Source organism: Gekko japonicus, unplaced genomic scaffold, assembly GCF_001447785.1.
Source record: "Gekko japonicus isolate JY-2015 unplaced genomic scaffold, Gekko_japonicus_V1.1 scaffold262, whole genome shotgun sequence".
NCBI lineage: Eukaryota > Metazoa > Chordata > Lepidosauria > Squamata > Gekkonidae > Gekko > Gekko japonicus.
Window position 1 is genome coordinate 1,188,617 of NW_015172011.1, and position 18,689 is coordinate 1,207,305.

General features: G+C 43.7%; 1 protein-coding gene across 1 annotated transcript in view; it reads right to left on the bottom strand.

The window, feature by feature from the left end:
* Positions 1-18,689, bottom strand: part of PRICKLE2 (prickle planar cell polarity protein 2) — a 58,674-nt gene that overhangs the window by 30,061 nt on the left and 9,924 nt on the right. Inside the window, 1 exon segment of the mRNA XM_015420256.1 lies at positions 1,606-1,719. Coding sequence (XP_015275742.1) covers positions 1,606-1,719 — 114 coding nt within the window.

An 18,689-nucleotide genomic window follows, 5' to 3' on the forward strand; every position in this document is an offset into this window, starting at 1 on the left:
TGCATGCAAAGGGCAGAGTGTGGGGAAGGGAGGGAGCCTGCTTAGCAGGGATATGATGCCATGGAGTTTACTCTCCAAAGCTGCCATTTCCGCCAGGGGAAATGTCTCCATCTTCTGGAGATCAGTTGTAATTCCAGGAGATCTCCAGGACCCATCTGCAAGTTGGCAACTCTATCCCTCCATGATATATATTGGGATCTGTTACGATCCCTCAGTTAGGTAGCTGTCTGTAACAGAAGGCAGGAGCTCCTGAATACAGGAAGTGAATGCTGGGTTTACTTTGCAGGCCCTTTAAGGGAATTTGTAAGCCAATTTGTATATTTTGAATGGAAAAGTGGGTTACAAATCTCCAGAATTATATATCTCCAGGTCTCAACCCATATGCTCTGACCTGAATGGCCCAGGCTAGACCGATCTCATCAGCTCTCAGAAACTAAGCAGGGTTGGCCCTATTTGGATGGGAGACTACCAAGGAATACCAGGGTTGCTGTGCTGAGGAAGGCAATGACAAACAACCTCTTGCCTTGAAAACCCCACAGGGTATGTGTGTGTATATATGGGTTGAGACCTGTAGAAAGCTTAGCTATGTGCTGCTACCCCACGGTATTTCCCTTCAGGCTCAAAATCCAAGACATGGGAAAGCTAGGATTTGCTATGCCTGTTTGTGCAGATTCGGACTCGAGCAGGTAGCCTAGGAAATGAGCACCATTCCCTTCTTCCCTGCCAATTAATTCTTCCTTCCCAGCAGGGAAAAGAGGAATGGAGACACCCTGCCATCAAAGCCATGGCTCCAGTCAGAGTCACTCAGAGCCTCACCTGTGCTGCCCTACAGCTAAGCTATTCTACTCCGTTGTTCTCCTTTAGCAGAGAGATGGGAGTAGCATGTAACTGGGAGGCTTCAGAAATACCCCGAGTCCTCACAGGATCCACCATCTTCTACCTCTTCATCATTACCTCCCCCCGAACGACTCCTTATAGTGGCACCCCACAGAAATAACTCGGGCAACATGGTCCAGTGGGTTTTGAGGTTGAAACCCAAATATCAAAGTGTTCTTTTTGACTAATCTGTGTAGATGCCATAAATCTGTACAGTTTGTATCATTCAGTTTTAATAGGAACGCTGCAATTTAAACAACCACACGAAAAGGGTTTATACATGTGCTACATACCTGCAACAATTACAAAGAGGAAGAAAGCTGTTATTGTACCTGTCGATACGTATACAGGCGTGTAGTTTATATTGTCTTAGAAGGACTGTAATGAACATGAATTCAGGCAATGAAATAGGCATTGTAATAAGCAGTGACACAAGGGCTAAGCAGTGTCTGAGGATTATGTTTCCCTTCTACCCAATTTAATACTGCTGTAGAGAATGAGGAGTTTGCTATCCTCAGCCAGGATGGGGAAAAGGTGATCCCAGGAAAAACAAACAAACAAACAAACAACTATACCGCTTTTACATAAGAGTCCTTTAACAGTTCATTGGCCAGAAGGCTGGGTTAACCGGCTAATTGTTACACACCACAGCAACATCAGAAAGAGAGCCCGTGCCCCCCACTAAGTGTGCTGAGCCAATGTTTCCCCAATTATTTCTAAATGACTCACCTCATTGTCGTGTGGTGGCAGCTGGTGTAGAAGCTGTTTTATGCGGGCTTTCTCCCCGGGGCTGTTCACGTAGGGTACTTTGTCCTCTGGTAGGCAGCTGTAGTACTGATGAACCTAAATGTTAAAAAAGTGGGACTGCAGTACTTGGTTTTTGCTTCAGACATAGTTGCTTTGCGTGACAAACCAAAACAAAAGAGATCGACCACCTTGAGCAGGGCACTCAGGAGTCCTGAGATGCACAGTTACAACAATGAACTTCCCGTAGGACACAGGCAAATGTTCTACCTTGACAGAAAAAAAGAGAGAGAGAGAAAAGAGCAGGCTGTTTTCAGTGGAAATCGAACCCGCCAAGGTTGTTATTTTACCGTTTTCTCTGTTAGTCTCCAGAATGTGAGCATTTTCTCTTGGCCTAGGTGGATCTGTCAGCACCTGCCTTTGTAAGCATAGGTTAAGACGCCACCACCTGGCATCCAATCTACGACTGGGGAACTGAGCCTCCACCTACACGCCAGCCCCGGAGGCCTTCTCTGTAACAATTTGTGAAAATAATCAGCAGATAAAATCTGTCAGAAGGCTGGGTTCTCTCTTCAAGTCTCAGAGTATGTAATTAAAAACAAACATGAAAAGTGAAACACACGGTGCAGTGCAACAAGGCCGGGTCCCAAGAGATCCCATTTGTAATGCATTTGTTTGTGATATACACACATGTCTCCAACTCGGCTTTATCACATTGCAGAAGCTACCAGCCCTAACTAAGCAGCCTAGCTCTGCCCTGAACTCAGCTGTCTCAGGAAAAAGGAGCAAGGACCTAAAGTGATATCAGTAAGAAGGAGACGCTCCAGTAAGTTAAGCGTATGAATGCCCCGTCGCCTTTGAATTTAGGCTCTTAGATCTAAAATCTCTATATCACACACAGGTGAACATGTGAACGGATGAAAATGTGAACATCTAGCACAAGTACTGTCTACTCTCAACTTGCAATGGCTCTCCAAGGACTTAGGCAAAGAAAGACCTTTCTCAACATCTGCTGCCTGAAAAATATTAGTTGGCAGGGACTAAACCTGGGAACTTCTACATGCAAAATATGTATTCTTCCGCTGAACGGCAGCCCTTCCAGTTGCTTAATTCACAGTCAATGGCAGAACCTCCAACTCAGCAGTCTGGATGCACACTACAGAAAGTTCCAGTGACATGGGGCTGTGTCTTCAGAAACTGAACAACCGGTTGCTACAACATGCAGAGTGAGAATGGGAAACCATCTTGGAGGTGCTGGATTGGATCCAGACTAAATTGTCTATTTCTACTGATTTCACCTTTCTGCTGCAGATCCCCCTCCATGTCATCCCTCAGGGTCTCCTATTCCTAGGGTTGCCAATCCCCCAGCAGGAACAAGACACCCCCACCTCACTAAAAAGGGCTTTCCAGCTGATGGCTGACATTACTTCTGGGGAAAACCAAGAAACGATATAATAAAATCAGAGTTTTTGTCAATTCCTAGAGATGACTGATATCAATTTCGGGGGGAAATCTATGGTTTTACCAGTGAGTTTCTCATTGGTATGACGGAATGAGCTCCTGTCTCTGGTTCCAGCTCCTGCCAACCTAGCAGTTCGAAAGCAAGAAATTGCAAGTAGATAAATAGGGATCACTTCAGTGGGAAGGTAACAGCGTTCCGTGCACCTCGGCGTTTAGTTATGCTGGCCACATGACTACGGAAATGTCTTTGGACAGCGCTGGCTCTTCAGCTTGGAAACGGAGATACTGGCCACCAAGATGGTGCTGAAAATAGTCTTGTCATAACGAGCAATTCCTGCCTTGGCTTTAATGTCTGGAAGTGCTGACTAAGGAGATAGTCATCATCACATTGCCTGCATCATAAAGCATCATAATAAATGGCTTGGTGCATGGTTTTCCAGAAAATACTTCCTCCCATAGGAACATCCCCTACATGCTACGATCATCAGACAGATCCCCAATCCAAGCAGCCCATTCTTTGCGTGACGCTAGGATAAAAGGCACAAAAGATAGGGCTTTCTCTGTTGTGACACCTTTGCTCTGGAACCCCTTTCCCTGTCTGTTCCCTATATATCCTGTCCTGCCTCCCACTTACGGTTACCAACCTCCAGGTGGTAGCTGGAGATCTCCCACTATTACAACTGATCTCCAAGTGACAGGGATCAGTTCACATGGAGAAAATGACTGCTTTAGAAAGTGGACTCTATGGCACTATACCCCATTGAAGTCTATCCCCTCCTCAAACCCCACCCTCCGCCCCCAAAATCTCTAGGTATTTCCCAACCCAGAGCTGGCACACCCCCTATTCCCAATGAACCCAGGGTGTCAAACATGAGTCTACCCTCCTCCATTTTATCCTCACAACCACCCTGTTTGCAAAGGAAAAGAGAGAGTGACTGGGCCAAGGTTACCGAGAAAACTGAGAGGGGGTTCAATCCCAAGTCTCCTCTGCTGTTACAGTCTGACACGCCAACCATTACATCACACTGGCTCCCAAGAAGCTTCCCAGAGATGTTCAGCAGGCCTGTTTCGATGTGTTTCTTAGTTGGTCAGTTAAGACCACATTAGTCCAATAAGAATTTTGGGAAATGTGGATTTCATCCAGAATTTAAATGACATCTTATTAGAATCTGCTGCTATTATGGATTTGTAATCGTTTTTAGGGTGCCTTTATTTTATTTTTTTTAAAAACCCAGATTTTATTGCACTGTATGAATTGGATTTTATTGTCTGCAATTGTCGTTTGTTGCCTGAGATTTTCTGAAACAGATGGCAGGGCACATAAGTTGAGAAAACAAATAATAAAAATACATTTGGCAGAGAGGAGGAGCTGTCAGTGAGATAACAACCACCCCCACGGTAAACACTTCTATATATTGTAGCTAATAATGGGGGTACGATGCACACCAGCTCTTCATTCTTAGGATTTAAAGTGGGAGCGGTGGAGGGAAACAGAGCAATGCATTAGGCTTCTCTCAACAACCATTCCAACAGAAAGGAGATAAGCTACAGACTACAGACCTAATTGATATACTCATCATGCATCTGGCGAAGTGAGCTCTGACTCTAGAAAGCTGAGTGCCCTTGACTTGCAATTGATTCACGGCAACCCAAGCAATGGGCTTTCAAAGCAAGTGAGGGACAGAGGTCGTTTGCTGTTGCCTTCCTCTGCACAGTCTTGTTTGGTGGTCTCCCATCCAAGTATGGACTCTGTTTAGCTCCCAAGATCTGACAAGACTGGACTAAACCATACTGCCTTCCCTCCCAACAAATGATGTGTGTGTGTGCACGTGTGTGCGCGTAAAGCTGCACTCACAGTTGACTGATGTTGACCCCAGGAAGGGGCTTTCAAGGCAAGTGAGAGGCAGAGGTGGTTTACCATTGCCATTTCTGCAGAGTCTTCCTAGGTGATCTCCCATCCAAGTACTGATCCTGCATGACTGGACTCCTGTTTTATTTTGCTGCCACATAGTTACCCATCTGGAATTAATGCATTACCAGGTGGCTATACTTGATCTATGCACACCTTAAACAGCTTCAATGTATTTTCATGACATTGGGCTTACCGTGAATGTCCCCCCCTCCCAACAAATGCACAATTAATACTTTTCATAGAGAGATCACAGAAAGAGGAATTTCAAATGTCGTACAAAAAAAATCTAAATAAATGCAAGGAAGTTTGTGCAGCCCTCCACAATATCTCCCAACATCATGACGTTATTTCTCCAGTATTAGTAACCAATCATTCAAGCAAGGAAATGTTAAACAAAACAACAAGCGTTACCTTTAAAAATGACTTTACAAATAAAGATCTCCATGCCACTTACTTTGCATTTATAGCGCATCCTTCACTTGATCCTTGAACAAGCAGTTCATTAAGCAAAACACAACAGATAGACACAATTTAAGGAGAACTAAGTCAAGCTGAATTTTTCCTGATGTAGTTGGGTGACTGAAGACACAAGCCAAGTCCTAGGCAAACTCCATTCTCCACTGAAATCATGTTGTTTCTGAATGGCTAGATTTCCAATTAGACTCCTTTTTCAATATCGCCAACTACCCTCTTGCTTTTTCAACCCAGCTCTCAGATTTTCTGCTACTGAGCATCTGTGCCCAATATGCCCTTGAAACTACGTGAATCCAGAAGTAATTTATTCTTGACTGGCTGCCAAATTATGTCACGCTGGTCCCTAAGGTAATTTGTGGTAAAGACGCAGAGCATATACATGAAGAGATAACAAGTATAAATGGCAATCAGGTTATCACGTGTGCATATATTTGTCTCCTGGCCATCATATAGAAAGAAAAAAATCTACACACAATGCCCTTAAACATTTCCTCTGGGAAGTTTTCCATTTAATGATAGAAGCTATCTCACATCAAATCCAGAAAATAGTGCTACAGAAATGGGCAAATAGGTGTTGAAATGTACACCCAACCAAAAACAAAGAACACGGGTCCTGACCTGCCCTCTGTCACCTGAAATGAACTACACATGTTCAGAGAGATGTGGATCCGTTCCGACAGACACTCCACATACTGATAACACACCAACAAAGCTTCTTCTCCTCTCATCGGCCCATCAGCCCTAGCTTATATCACCTCCTTGCTAGGGAGGTGAAATGCTGATATATTCATCAGGTAATCTGTTCTTGTGCTTTGGTTGTATCAGTCTTCAAAATCAAATAATTCACACTGCCGCCACCACTCTTTGTTGACTACGATTGTCCCACCAAGAGAAAATCCAACAGCACATATAGCTTTATGATATGGAAATGCTCCTGCTCTTCATTCCCACACTGAAAATCCTCACCCAGAAAGAATCAGTACCTATTACCAGGGTGCACAAACTGCCAATAAATGCTCGCAGAACCTTGATGGTCCATGTTGCTGTCAAAGGTAGTGAGTCTACTTAAGCTACCCATGTGGTATTATTTTAGACATGTTTATTCAAACTGCTAATCCAAACCAATTGGAAGACTCACTGAGTAACAATGGAGATTTAAAAAGCCAGTAAAATGAGTAAAAAAATAACCAGTAAAGATAAATAAAACCTAAGCCTGTAATCCTCATCCTGTGAAATGTACCATTCTGACTGATTTAGGTGGGGCTAAGTGTATACAACTGTACATATGATTGCATCCTAATTGCTGAAATTATATTTATCTATTGCAGTTCTAATGCAATGATTTATATTGTCAAAATAGGCTCAAGTTTTGGTAAGTCACCCATTGGATAGAGATCTACTAAAGCAAGGCAGTATCCATCATTGTAAATCTTAATTGTAAATGTCAGAAACTGACGGCTGGATGATTATCTCAAAAAAGTATAGCCGGTGTGATGAAGTGATTAATGTGTTGAACTTGGATGAAGAAGAAGAAGAAGAGGAGGAGGAGGAGATTGGATTGATACCTCGCCCTTCACTACTGAAAGAAGTCTCAGAGCAGTTTACAATCTCCTTTCCCTTCCCACAACAGACCCCCTGAGGTAGGTGGGATTGAGGGAGCTCTTTCGAGGACTTCCCTTGAGATAATAGCTCTGGGAGACCTTGTGACTGGCCCAAGGTCACACCAGTGGCTGCATGTGGAGGAGTGGGGACTCAAACCTGGTTCTCCCAGATTAGAGTCCACGCTCCTAACCACTACACCAAACTGGCTCTGAGAGATATGGGTTCAAGTTGTCTGTCATGAAGCTCACTCGGTGATCTTGGTCCAATCACTGCCCCTCTCAGCCTAACCTATGTCAATGAGTTATTGCGAAGACAAAATGGAAGAGGGCAGAATATTGACGGAGTGGCAAAGACAGATAAATTCATCTGGGATGCCAAGAAATCAAGAATAAATTTTAAAATACTTCAAGATGAGAAAAAGAGAGAAGGCCTAGCAGTTCCAAATATAAAACTATATTACCAACTGGCAGGTTTGGTCTGGATTGTGAATTGGGTTAAAAACCCAAGACAAAGAATAGGAAAACATGAATCAGCAGACTTAGACGTCTACTTAATTACTTACGGATCAAGGAATCAACTAAAACAACCATAACTCGAGAAAGTAATACAATTCAATTCAAAACCTTTATTGGCATGGATCAGAATCATAAACAGTCACCCTTCAGTTCATGGATTTAACACACAGCTTCCTCATTATAAGGCAGTTACAGAACTTAGCCAAAGTAATACAATCAGATATGGACTTCTGAGAATATGGTTTGCACACCAGAATTTATTGAGTCCCCCAAGTTATCCGCTCATGTGCACAATAGAAGCCTACCATGATAAAAATATGAGACATAAAATCAATTTTTAACATATGGTAATATGGTAAATGCTCAGGGGAAACTCAAACCCTGGCAAGGTATCAGAGATGAATGAATTAACAGTCAGTGGTTACCATATTACCAATCAACTTCAACATTAAAGAAGATTATCAACATGGAAGGTGGAACTTTAAAAGAGATAACTGAATTTGAACAACTGATTCTAAAACAAAAAGATCATTTATTACGATGGATATATAAGTCATTCCTTCAGTGACGGGAGGGACTTGACCTATGAGTGCAATTATGATCTTACGATTAAAAAACAAACATGAAGAAGCTACATGCACTTTGAGGTAAGCCCCTGCAAAATCTGCAGGACTCCATTCTGAGCCACAGTGCTAAAAAATGGGGTGCCAGGCATGCTCTACCTTCACATGACGGTGCTTAGTGTGGGAAATACTGCCAGTGCATCATAACAAAATGTACACACTGAATGGGACACAACTTTGACATACTGTGGTAAGCGGTTACACTGTTACAAATGCTTAGAATGAGGGTGCAAGTCTCGTAAGAATAGTCTATACAGGCCTCATAAAGTACCGATGGATTTCCTTGATGTTGTCTTGCCCTGCTCAGTCTGAAATTCATTCAAGCTTGTGAAAAGAGGATCTCACATCTGAGAACAATTCTCTTCCGAAGAACAGAAGATTCACAAGATGGAGGCGCGCGCGGGGGGGGGGGGGGGAAGGAGGGGAGGAAAAGACTGAACGATGTGAGAGAAACAAAAGTCTGAAAATAAATGGGCTTGTCAGTCAGACAGTCTGTCCTGAAACCGTTTATGCCAAGGACTTCAACACAAAAGCCCTTGATACTAACCTACTTTTGAAAAAGGTTAATACAGAGTATCTTTAGCCTGTTTTGTTGTTTTTCCAGACAGATCCTTAAAAGTTTCCTATAAACCCATAGAGTGAAGACAGAACATACATCATAAGGAGTCTGGGAGATGTGGTTGTTCCCTGAATGACAGAATGCAGCCATCTGACTCATCAGAAGGAGAAAGGGTTATTTAGTGACTAGAGCACCAGAAGGGGAACAGGAAATCCAAATCCCTCCCATTACCATGAAGCTCACTGGGTGACTTTGGCCCACTAACTGTCTCTTAGCCTGACGTGGCTCACAGGAATGTTGTGAAAACAAAACTGAGGAGAGAAGAACCATGAGTGTTGCCCTGAGGAAGAAACAACATATACAATGGGCAACAGGACACTGAGACATTTTTGGAAGCTGGTGTAAAGTAGTGGCTAAGCTGTTGTGCTTGGGTGTGTGTGTCCCAGGTGGTTAGAGTTAATCTCGACATAGCCACCTTGCTGAAGCTAAGCAGTTCTGGGCATGGACAGTGCCAGGATGAGAGACCTCCTGGAAAATCAACATCTGTTGCCTTGATTTCCATGAACGGGGGGGGGGGGGGGGGAAGCAAGACAGAAATGAAATAAACAAATAAAAGCCACCATTTCAAATCCCGCTTTAGCTCTGAACTCACTAGGTGGCCTTATGCAAGCTGATTTTTCTATTGGCTGGCCCTTGTGTCAATGACAAAATAAACCTCCCCCCTTCTCACTGCAGGAGTTTCCATAGAGCTGACTGGCTGTCCCCTGCATCAGTCAGGAAGCCACCTTGCTCCCCATTCACCCAAGCTGATTTTAAAATGCGGGGAAAGACAGGGAAAAACACATGCCAGACTAATCAGATAGTCATGCCAATAGCTTGTGCAAATAAAAAGCAGAGCCAGACAGACACAAGTGTTGTTATAGGAGGAAAGTCAGGGCAAAGCAGAGCTTTGTTCTACAGCCAAAATCCCGCAGTGCCTCCTGTCAGTTTCCAGTGGAAATACAGACTCAGGAACTGTCTGAAAGACTTCAGATAAGAAGCACCCTTAATAACTAAAAAATGCAGTCCCTTTAAATGCCTTTGGAGTTTACTTGTCAAGGTGCGGAGTCGCACTGCACCTTGGAGAAGGCATTTAAAGGGACTGCATCCCTTTAAACACCTTTTCCCCTCCATTGAAAATAATGGAGGATGGGGGCACTTTTTCTGGGGCCCATAGAATTGGACCTCTAGGTCCAGTCTTTTTTTGAGGAGAGGCACCAGCAGCTGTGCTGCAAATTTGGTGTCTCTATCTCAAAAAAAAAGATCCCCTCGGGCCCCAGATACCCCTGGATCAATTCTTCATTATAGCCTATGGAGACCATTGAGTATAATGGTCCCCATAGGGTATAAGGGAGACAGAAAAAATTTGGCAGTCCCAAATATTTCCCAAATCCCAATACTATGATATTGGGATTTGGGAATATCAGGAAATACTGATTTGGGGGGGGGGGTTCAATATGCCCAAACCCCCAAAATACTGATTTTTTTGTACACCCCTAAGACAAATGATTCCATTTTTTGCAGATAAGGAAGCCAGGGTGAGAAACGATAACATACCCAAGACCACGAGCGTTTGTTTATGGGAAAAGTAACATTTGAACTACCTAGGGCTGACCTAAGATATAAAGCCACATCTTTCAGAGGCAAATCAAACACTGGCCCAAAACATCTTATTCCTGATTAGTGGTTAGAAACTACAGCACTTTCCCCCTTTCTTCTCAGTCTGCATTCTGTAATGTACAATGCAGTCCTAACCATGGCATGCATTTTATAAAATCATACTTCTTAGTATTTCTATAGCGACTTTCCTAAGCATCCCTGCCCTATGAAGCTGCCTTATACTGAGTCAGACTACTAGTCCCTCAAGGGCAGTATTGTCTACTCACTGGCAGCAGCTCTCCAGGGTCTCAAATAGAGGTCTTTCACATCTCCTATTACTTGGTCGCTTTAACTGGAGATCCTGAGGATTCAACTTGGGACCTTCGGTATGGAAACATACATGATGGTCACAAACCTGTAAGGCAGGCCAGTATATTGTAACTTTTCGAATACCTGTGTAATTTAATCCACACTGTAGGCTACCTGACACGAACAGGAAACCCTAGGTTGGGTGCAGCTAGCGACATAACTGAAAGGTTCTGCAATGCAGAACTTCAAAACCTTGGCATGAAGAAAGAGAACTCCTCAAGCAGGTCTAGTCTTGCATCAAATGAGACCTTAGAGAATCTTCCTGTTGTTCACAGGCAGAAACATTAATTTCCACAACCAAGTCACAGCAAAGGAAGATATATATATATACTGATTTCCCAAACTTATTTCTCCCCCAAAATGTTAATTTCTCACCTTCTCATAGACTTGGAGGGGGGGGGGGTGCAATTCAAACAACAGGCATCTAAAGGGAGACACCAGCGAGAACATAATAAGCATGTTGGAAATTAACAATTCCTGCAAGCATAAGGGGAAAAGTTGGGAGGAGAGGGGAGCCTTGTTAAATGAAACAAGGGGAAGGTTCTCTTTCAAGTTGAGCCAACTTTATTTAAAGGAATGGAGGGAAATAATTATATTAGTCCACAATGTGTGTAGCTCTTCAGCAATCTTGTTTAGCATTTCTATTTTCTCCTCTTCCTCTCAAATTTCAAAGTTCTTCTAATTGCTGAAGTCATAGCTGCCTGTTCCATGGGGACTACTAAAACTATGGAAGAATTTGTTTGAAGGAGACAGGATCTCCTGGGCTTCAATCCTTTTTCCCCCCCCTTGACAAAAAGACATCCACAAACAGGGAACTGTGGCCAACAAATGGACACTCATCCGCTTTGAGCTGTTCTGCCAGGAGAATTTTCTCTCCCCTTTTCTACCCCACCACTCTGTGTGATGCCTGCAAAGCCCACAGCCATTGTTTAGAAGAGGAGAGCCTTTTCCAAACATGCTCCAGCATTTTGAAAATATTTGCTCTTGTACTTCTCCAGCCGGTCTGTTTGCTTATGCAAACATCCGTCTTTGGTTCAGATTGTCCAAAAGAGCAAAAAAAAGAGCCTTGCAAGAGATTCTGATTGTTAACACACACCTTTATCCCAATACCAAACACAGATGGAAATCAGGAAGGCATAATTCCGATTCTGTTACTGCAGATTAAACAATCTGTAATAATTTACCCCTCAATTCTTTACTCAGAATCACAGCTGGAATACATACCCAGGACTCCATAATGCAAATGGGTAATTGCATGACTGAACGCTCCATATTTCCAAAACCTCCCTGCTTATAGCAAGCAAGGATGAGGGCAGGGAGGCGTAGCAATTTTATACAGGGTAACACTCTTTTAAACCCATTGAAATCAAGAAAGGCGTAACTTCATTTAGGATTGCACTACCCTGTCCGGCACGCTACTTTTTACATACAGGGACATTTGGAACTTGGGAGGGGAGGACATTCTAATATCCATTTCTGCTCTTGCATTTGAAGGACTGTGAGAGCAATCCTGTGCAGATCTACTCTGAATCCTATGCAAATGTATTCAAGGAAAGTATTCTTAATCCAAGGAAAGTATTTTTAAGATTATACTATCACCTGCTTTTTCTGAATATGGAGACCATCTGCGCATTCCATCTACAACTATGGATAAACTTTCCCCCACACTTTCAACTAGCATGATATAACTTTATGTTCAGCATGGTTACTTTTTCTGTCGAGTCGCACAGCTGATTTATGGAGACCCTGTGGGGTTTACAAGGCAAGAGATGTTCAGATGTTCAGAGGTGGTTTGCCATGGCCTGCCTCCTCATCATGACCCTGGTATTCCTTGGTAGGTCTCCCTTGCAAATACCAACCAGGGCTGACCCTGCTTAGCTTCTGAGATCCGATGAGACTGGGCTAGCCTGGGCTATCCAGGTCAGGGCTTAGATTAAAGAACAAATAATCCAATTTAGACAGTGGTGAAAAGAAGCTACTGGGAGGCCAACAACCATGCATTGATGCCCTCAATATGCACAGTTGCATGTCTGAAAAGGGAAACTCATGGGATTTTAGCTTTGGCACATACAAACCAGAACCCTGAAAAACCAGGGTTTCAAGCAGCGTGGACAGAAGCTGTAGGAATGTATGCAGTCTGCATGTTGCCTCATTCATACAACATGGCAACCATGTATATCAGGTGAATCACAGGTAGCCTACAGTTCTGATAAGTACAGTTGACAGGCTGCTAGTATGTATGACCATAACATCTGGAGAGGGCTCCTGCATATGTGGCATTCATTTCAGTCCTGGGTGGTAATCAGCCTGCACATGAGAAAGTACTATTCCTCCTCCATCTTGAACCCTTGAGTCGAAACATGATTCCAGAAATAATACCTGGGTCAGATTAAGCTTAAAGGGTTCTTCTCTCCTTTTAATCAAAGGTGCCAAACGATCAATCTTTTTATGATAATATACGCTCTGCCTTGGGTAGATGTAGTATCCCTGGGCATGCACCCAATATAGTATCTCTGTGCATGTACCCACAAAGAGACCGTGGGCATCACTTACGGGCTACCAAAGGCAGCACAAAAGAATGTATTCAAATGACATAATTATACAAACAAATAAGGGAGTACGTGAATCAGCATCCCCGTTTCACCAAACAAAGGGAAAATGCTCAGTGCTCCTGGGAGCTGGAACCCGGGACGGAAATGTAATGAACCTGAAACTTGCTCCCAAGAGCAAAAGAAAAGACACCACCAATGCTTCCAATTACAGCAATAAAATCATTGCTCTTTAGTGACACATCTAGATATGCCCAGTAATTGACACACATTATCCAAATCTAGACAGGACACCAGTCTAATTATCTGTAATTGCTCTCAAGCATGGCTACATATCTGACACTATATGCCACTGTTCTGTCTGTTACTAAAGAGGGCAGGACTAATGACAATTCCTAAGAGACTGGGATTTGCCACCTGGGTCTGCCTTGGGCTCTTCAAGAAAATACACTTTTTAAAAAATCTGTAGAACAGGAAAAGGAAGGGATGTATTTATTCGGTAGCATGGATAAGGCATTCAGCAGCTTATCATGACTGGCACTGATTACTAGAGCAATTGCTCTAGTAAACAGGCATCATTATTTTCATTCCACCAATAAATATGCACTGAAATGTACTTCCCTATCAGCTGAAAATGGCACGATGGTTGAAGAATCAGAAGGAGTCACTAATCCATATTCAGTGATCCAGAATATGCAACGTAAATTGGCCCTCATAAATACACAAATGCAGGAAGGGCAAGTAGGTCAGCGTATGTCCAGCAGATTCTGTTCATTGGTCTGAAATCAGTGAGCTAAAAATCTAGAAAGTGCAGATCCATGCTTGTGATTTTCCTCCATACAGCAGGATGGATCCAGCCAGCTTTTCAGCTGGTGAAAAAGAAATGAGGGGTCCCCTTTAACCCCCCCCCCCCATCAAATGCTATGCTGGGTCATAGGGCTGCCTGCTCTTGGTTGGGAAATTCCTGAAGATTTGGGGGGTGGAGCCTGGGGAGGGTGGGGGTTGGGGAGGGGAGGGACCTCAGTGGGGTATGATGCCATAGAGTCCAGCCTCCAAAAGCAGCTACTTTCTCAAGGGGAATTGATCTCTGTAGTCTGGAGATCAGTTGTAATTTAGGAGATCTCCAGGCCCCACCTGGAGGTGGGCAAGCCTAGCTGGGAAACATGGGACCTGCATGAATCAAAATCATGTAGGATGGGGGCTGTGGTAAGGAGAAGAACTGGGAGAAATGCAGAAGAAAGCAACTGAGAAGATCAATGGGCTGTGGTAAGGAGAAGAACTGGGAGAAGTGCAGAAGAAGGCAACTGAGAAGATCAATGGATTGCAGTCACTTTGCTATGAGGAAATGCTCAAGAATCTGGGACTATTCTGTTTAGAAGAAAGATGACTAAGAGGGGACATGACAGAGGTTGATAAAATTATGCATGGGGTGGAGAAAGTGGATAGAGGGAGCTGTTTCTCCCTCTCCTATAATACTAGAACTCAGGGATACCCATAGAAGCTAAAAAGCAACAGGTTCAAGAGAGACAAAAATAATAGTTTTTTACTCAACAAGTAATTAAATTCTTGAATTCACTGCCAGTAGACGTAGTGATAGCACAAGTATCAGATGACTTTAAAAAGAGATTAGACAGATTCATAGAGAACAAGTCCATCAGTGGCCACTATCCATGGTGACTAAAGGGAAAGGCAGGAAACTTCTGAATACCGGTGATAGGAGGAACAGCAGCGGAAGGCCTTGGCTTGTCTCCCATTTGGGGATGAGGCTGCAGAGCAAATTGTTGGCTGCTGTATGAAATAGGACGATGGGCTAGATGGACCCACTGGGTCTGATTCAGCAAAGTAGTTATGTAATCGGGCGGGATTAAATGAAAATGCTGGCTGGATCCATTATAGTATGTTGTTATAAACATTTGGGAAGAGGATGAAAAATCCAGAGAATTTCAGCTTTTGTTTATATTGGGGGGGGGGAGGGAAATAATGTTGCTGGCCTTCAGTGATGTGAGGCAAAAAGGCAGACAACTTCCAAGCATAGTACTTTGCTGAGGTTTTAATCATACAACATACCGCTTGATTAATGATGTCATTTTTTTTAAAAAAAGAATGAAAGTGAGACAAAATGGCTAGAGAAAATGTGTGCGGCATTTTTATTGGCCCTAAAACTCCCCAGACCGCCACCTTCCTGCAGCACCTGCTACTGGCGTTATGTTCCTGACAAATTACACCCATGGGGAAATAACAGACCGATATAAAGACATTTAAGTGTCTTGGGGTGGCATAACTCCTGTCTTCCTGAAAACAGGATCACACGCCTAACAGATGGGCTTCATCTTCAACAGACACAAGCAATCCCAAGGATTCCAGAGGTCAAGAGAAGAAGATAAGCACACAACCTTCTGGGAGGAGCAGTCATCAGCCTATAAAAACTTCTGTTTCAAAGGATGAGCACAGCAATCAAAACAGCAGAATATTTCACCTTGCTCTGTGGAAAAAATTGAAAGTACTGAAAATGATCCCCTAAAAAAAATGATATATGATAGGCCAAGGCCAATGTTTAGGGTTGTGAAATTCCAGGTGGAGCCTGGAAATCTCCCGCAGTTGATCTCCAGACATCAGTTCCCCTGGAGAAAATGGTTGCTTTGGAGGGTGGACTCCATAGTCTTGTACCCTTCTGAGGTCCCTCCCCTCCCCTCCCCAAACCCCACCCTCCACAGGCTCCACCCCCAAAATCTCCAGGCATTTCCCTACCCAGAGCTGGTGACCCTACCAATGTTCATATTTGACTACATACTTACTCCCCACCCGCAGGATCACAAGAGCATTTGGCTGCTCTGGGCCTAATTCAAAGGGCTGGTTTTGATCTTTAGAGGGCAGCAGTCTTGGTTTGGGGAAACACCTCATTCTATATGTCATTCAACCAGATTTGTGTTGGGCTCCCTGCTACCTGGGATGAGGAAGCTTGCAGTGAGGGGTTAAGCATGTCCTGTTATGATACCCCTTGATGAGGGAGACCCAAATAGTCAAGCTGTAGAGAAAGTCAGCTGAGACTTCTCTTGTTTGGAATGCCATTTGCTCTTCTGTGTTTACTGAAAGGTTAGATGTAGGGGTAGGTTTTGGGGCTCTTTAAAAATACTGGTGAGCTTTCAAATTTTGTGAGACGTGAGACCTTGCCAGTAGGCTGGTTTCAGTGTGACACAAATGTCATGAGGGGCAATCTTAAATTCATTGGGTAAGCCCCACTGCACTCACTGAGGCTTACTGCTGAGTAAGCATGCATAGGATTGGAGCACATGAACAAATAAAATGTACTCTGCAAACGTTGCATAAAGCTAGCACATATATTTTGGTTGGCAGGCTGCATTTACTAGATTATTACATTCCAGTGCGATGCTTTATAAATACCTTTAAATGTTTTACTTCTGCGGCATTTCACATTCTCTGGAAACAATACCTACTGTGCTGCTTTAAGGCATTACTTGACAGTTGGGATTCTTGGCTGAGATCCTAATGTGGCTAAGTGTAAATGTTCAAAATGATGAGTAAGTCCCTTAAGGCAGAGATTTTGCATTTTGAAACCACTGGATTCAATTGATATTTTTTAAGGTTTCCAAGTATTTAGGGTATTCTACAAACATTACCAGGTTTCCCTCTTCTGGTATGAAGTCTAGAACCTTTCCACCCTTCCCTTGAACTATTCCTCAAAATTAAGAAGGGGCTGTAAGACCCTCACAAGAACCTTGCCAGACGGATGTACTAGGATGGGCTAGACAATGTCTTATGTCCCAGTCCCTCCCCAGCTAAATAACCTCATTGTAGTTTCTACAGACTGTCATTTTACAACAGGATTGTGGTGATCCAGACCTTGAGGGTTCACTTGGGTCCTAACAAGACAAGATGCTGGAAGATCTATGACCTTCCAATAATTTTTGAACAGAGATAGTATCTACAAGCAGTGTTCCCTCCAAGCTGAGTTAGTGTGAGCTGGCTCACAGTTTTTTAGCCTCCGGCTCACACATTTTTGGCTTAGCTCAGGAAGGATGGCTCCAGAGCAAACTAACTGATGCAGTAGCCAAATCGCTCGCTCACAACTTTTAATGCCAGTAGCTCACAAAGTAGAATTTTTGCTCACATGACTCCACAGCTTAGAGGGAACATTGTCTACAAGTGGAGGATCCCATGTTGCTGTTGTCCCCCCCATCTTTGTCTTGGTTCTCCAAACAAGCCTCCCTCCTCCCCACATTGTTGTTGGCCTGGGGAGTAAAAAAATGAAGTACAGGTGCTATGCCAAGGTCACTTTTGATTGACCAAACAGATCATCGATACCTTAGTGTCACGTTAAGGAGATCTGTAAGTAATTTCAGTAGAATAGCAATAGCAATAGCAATGCCAGCAGCTTATAGGCAGCAAAGAGAGTTGTGGTAAGTGTAGATCCCAAAGAATGGTGGCTGTGTTGCAGACAGTGACCTCTTCATGGGAGCAGACAGCCATGTCTGGATGTCAACGGGAACATCAGATACTACACAGTACTTGGGACTCAAGGAAAAAAACGAAACAGCTTGAGCAGAGACCACCATAAGAATTTTGCTCATTCAGCACAGGCCTCTCAGTTTCACAAACACATCTGGGGTTGTTGAATTCTTACCCTTGCCGACTCTGACCCTCTTTGCACTAAATGAATTTGTTATGGCGGCATGCCTAGCTGTTTATAGAAGGAGATGTGTGACTGTTTCGGCTGGGTGAGTGTGTGAAAACCACTTGTGGCTCTGTCTCATGACCCTTCTGTGTGACAGCTTAGAAAGAAGCCCTAATTTGGGAGGAAAGGCAGAAGCAGATACATTAAAACATAGCAAAGAATTCTCTTCCGCTCTATCACATCTTGTTAGGGCTCCCCTAGATAGAAGCCACAGTCCCATCTCTGACATTGTCCTGGGCAGGACAAGATTCCTTCCTTACTGCTGTTCAAAGGAAGTAACTTGGTTTTTCTTCTTGTTTAGCGTGGTATACAAAGGACTGTTTTAAAAACAGAGCCAGTTCTTGTATGTATGTATGTATGTATGTATGTATGTAAGTGCTGTCAAGTTGTAACTGACTTATGGTGATGTCAGCAAGGGGTTTTCAAGGCACGTGAGAAGCTGTGGTGGTCTGCCATTGCCTTCCTCTGCAGTCTTCCTTGGTGGTCTTCCATCCAAACCCTGCTTAGCAGCCAAGATCTGATAAGACTGGGCTGTAACATGCCCTAGGGTTGCCAAGTCAGGTGTTGCGCCGCAGCAGGGGACTCCCAGCTGGCGTCTGGAGCGTGCGTGCACGCTGGAGGCGGGGCCACGACCATCCGAGGGAAAACCATAGAGTTTTCCCTCGGATGACCGT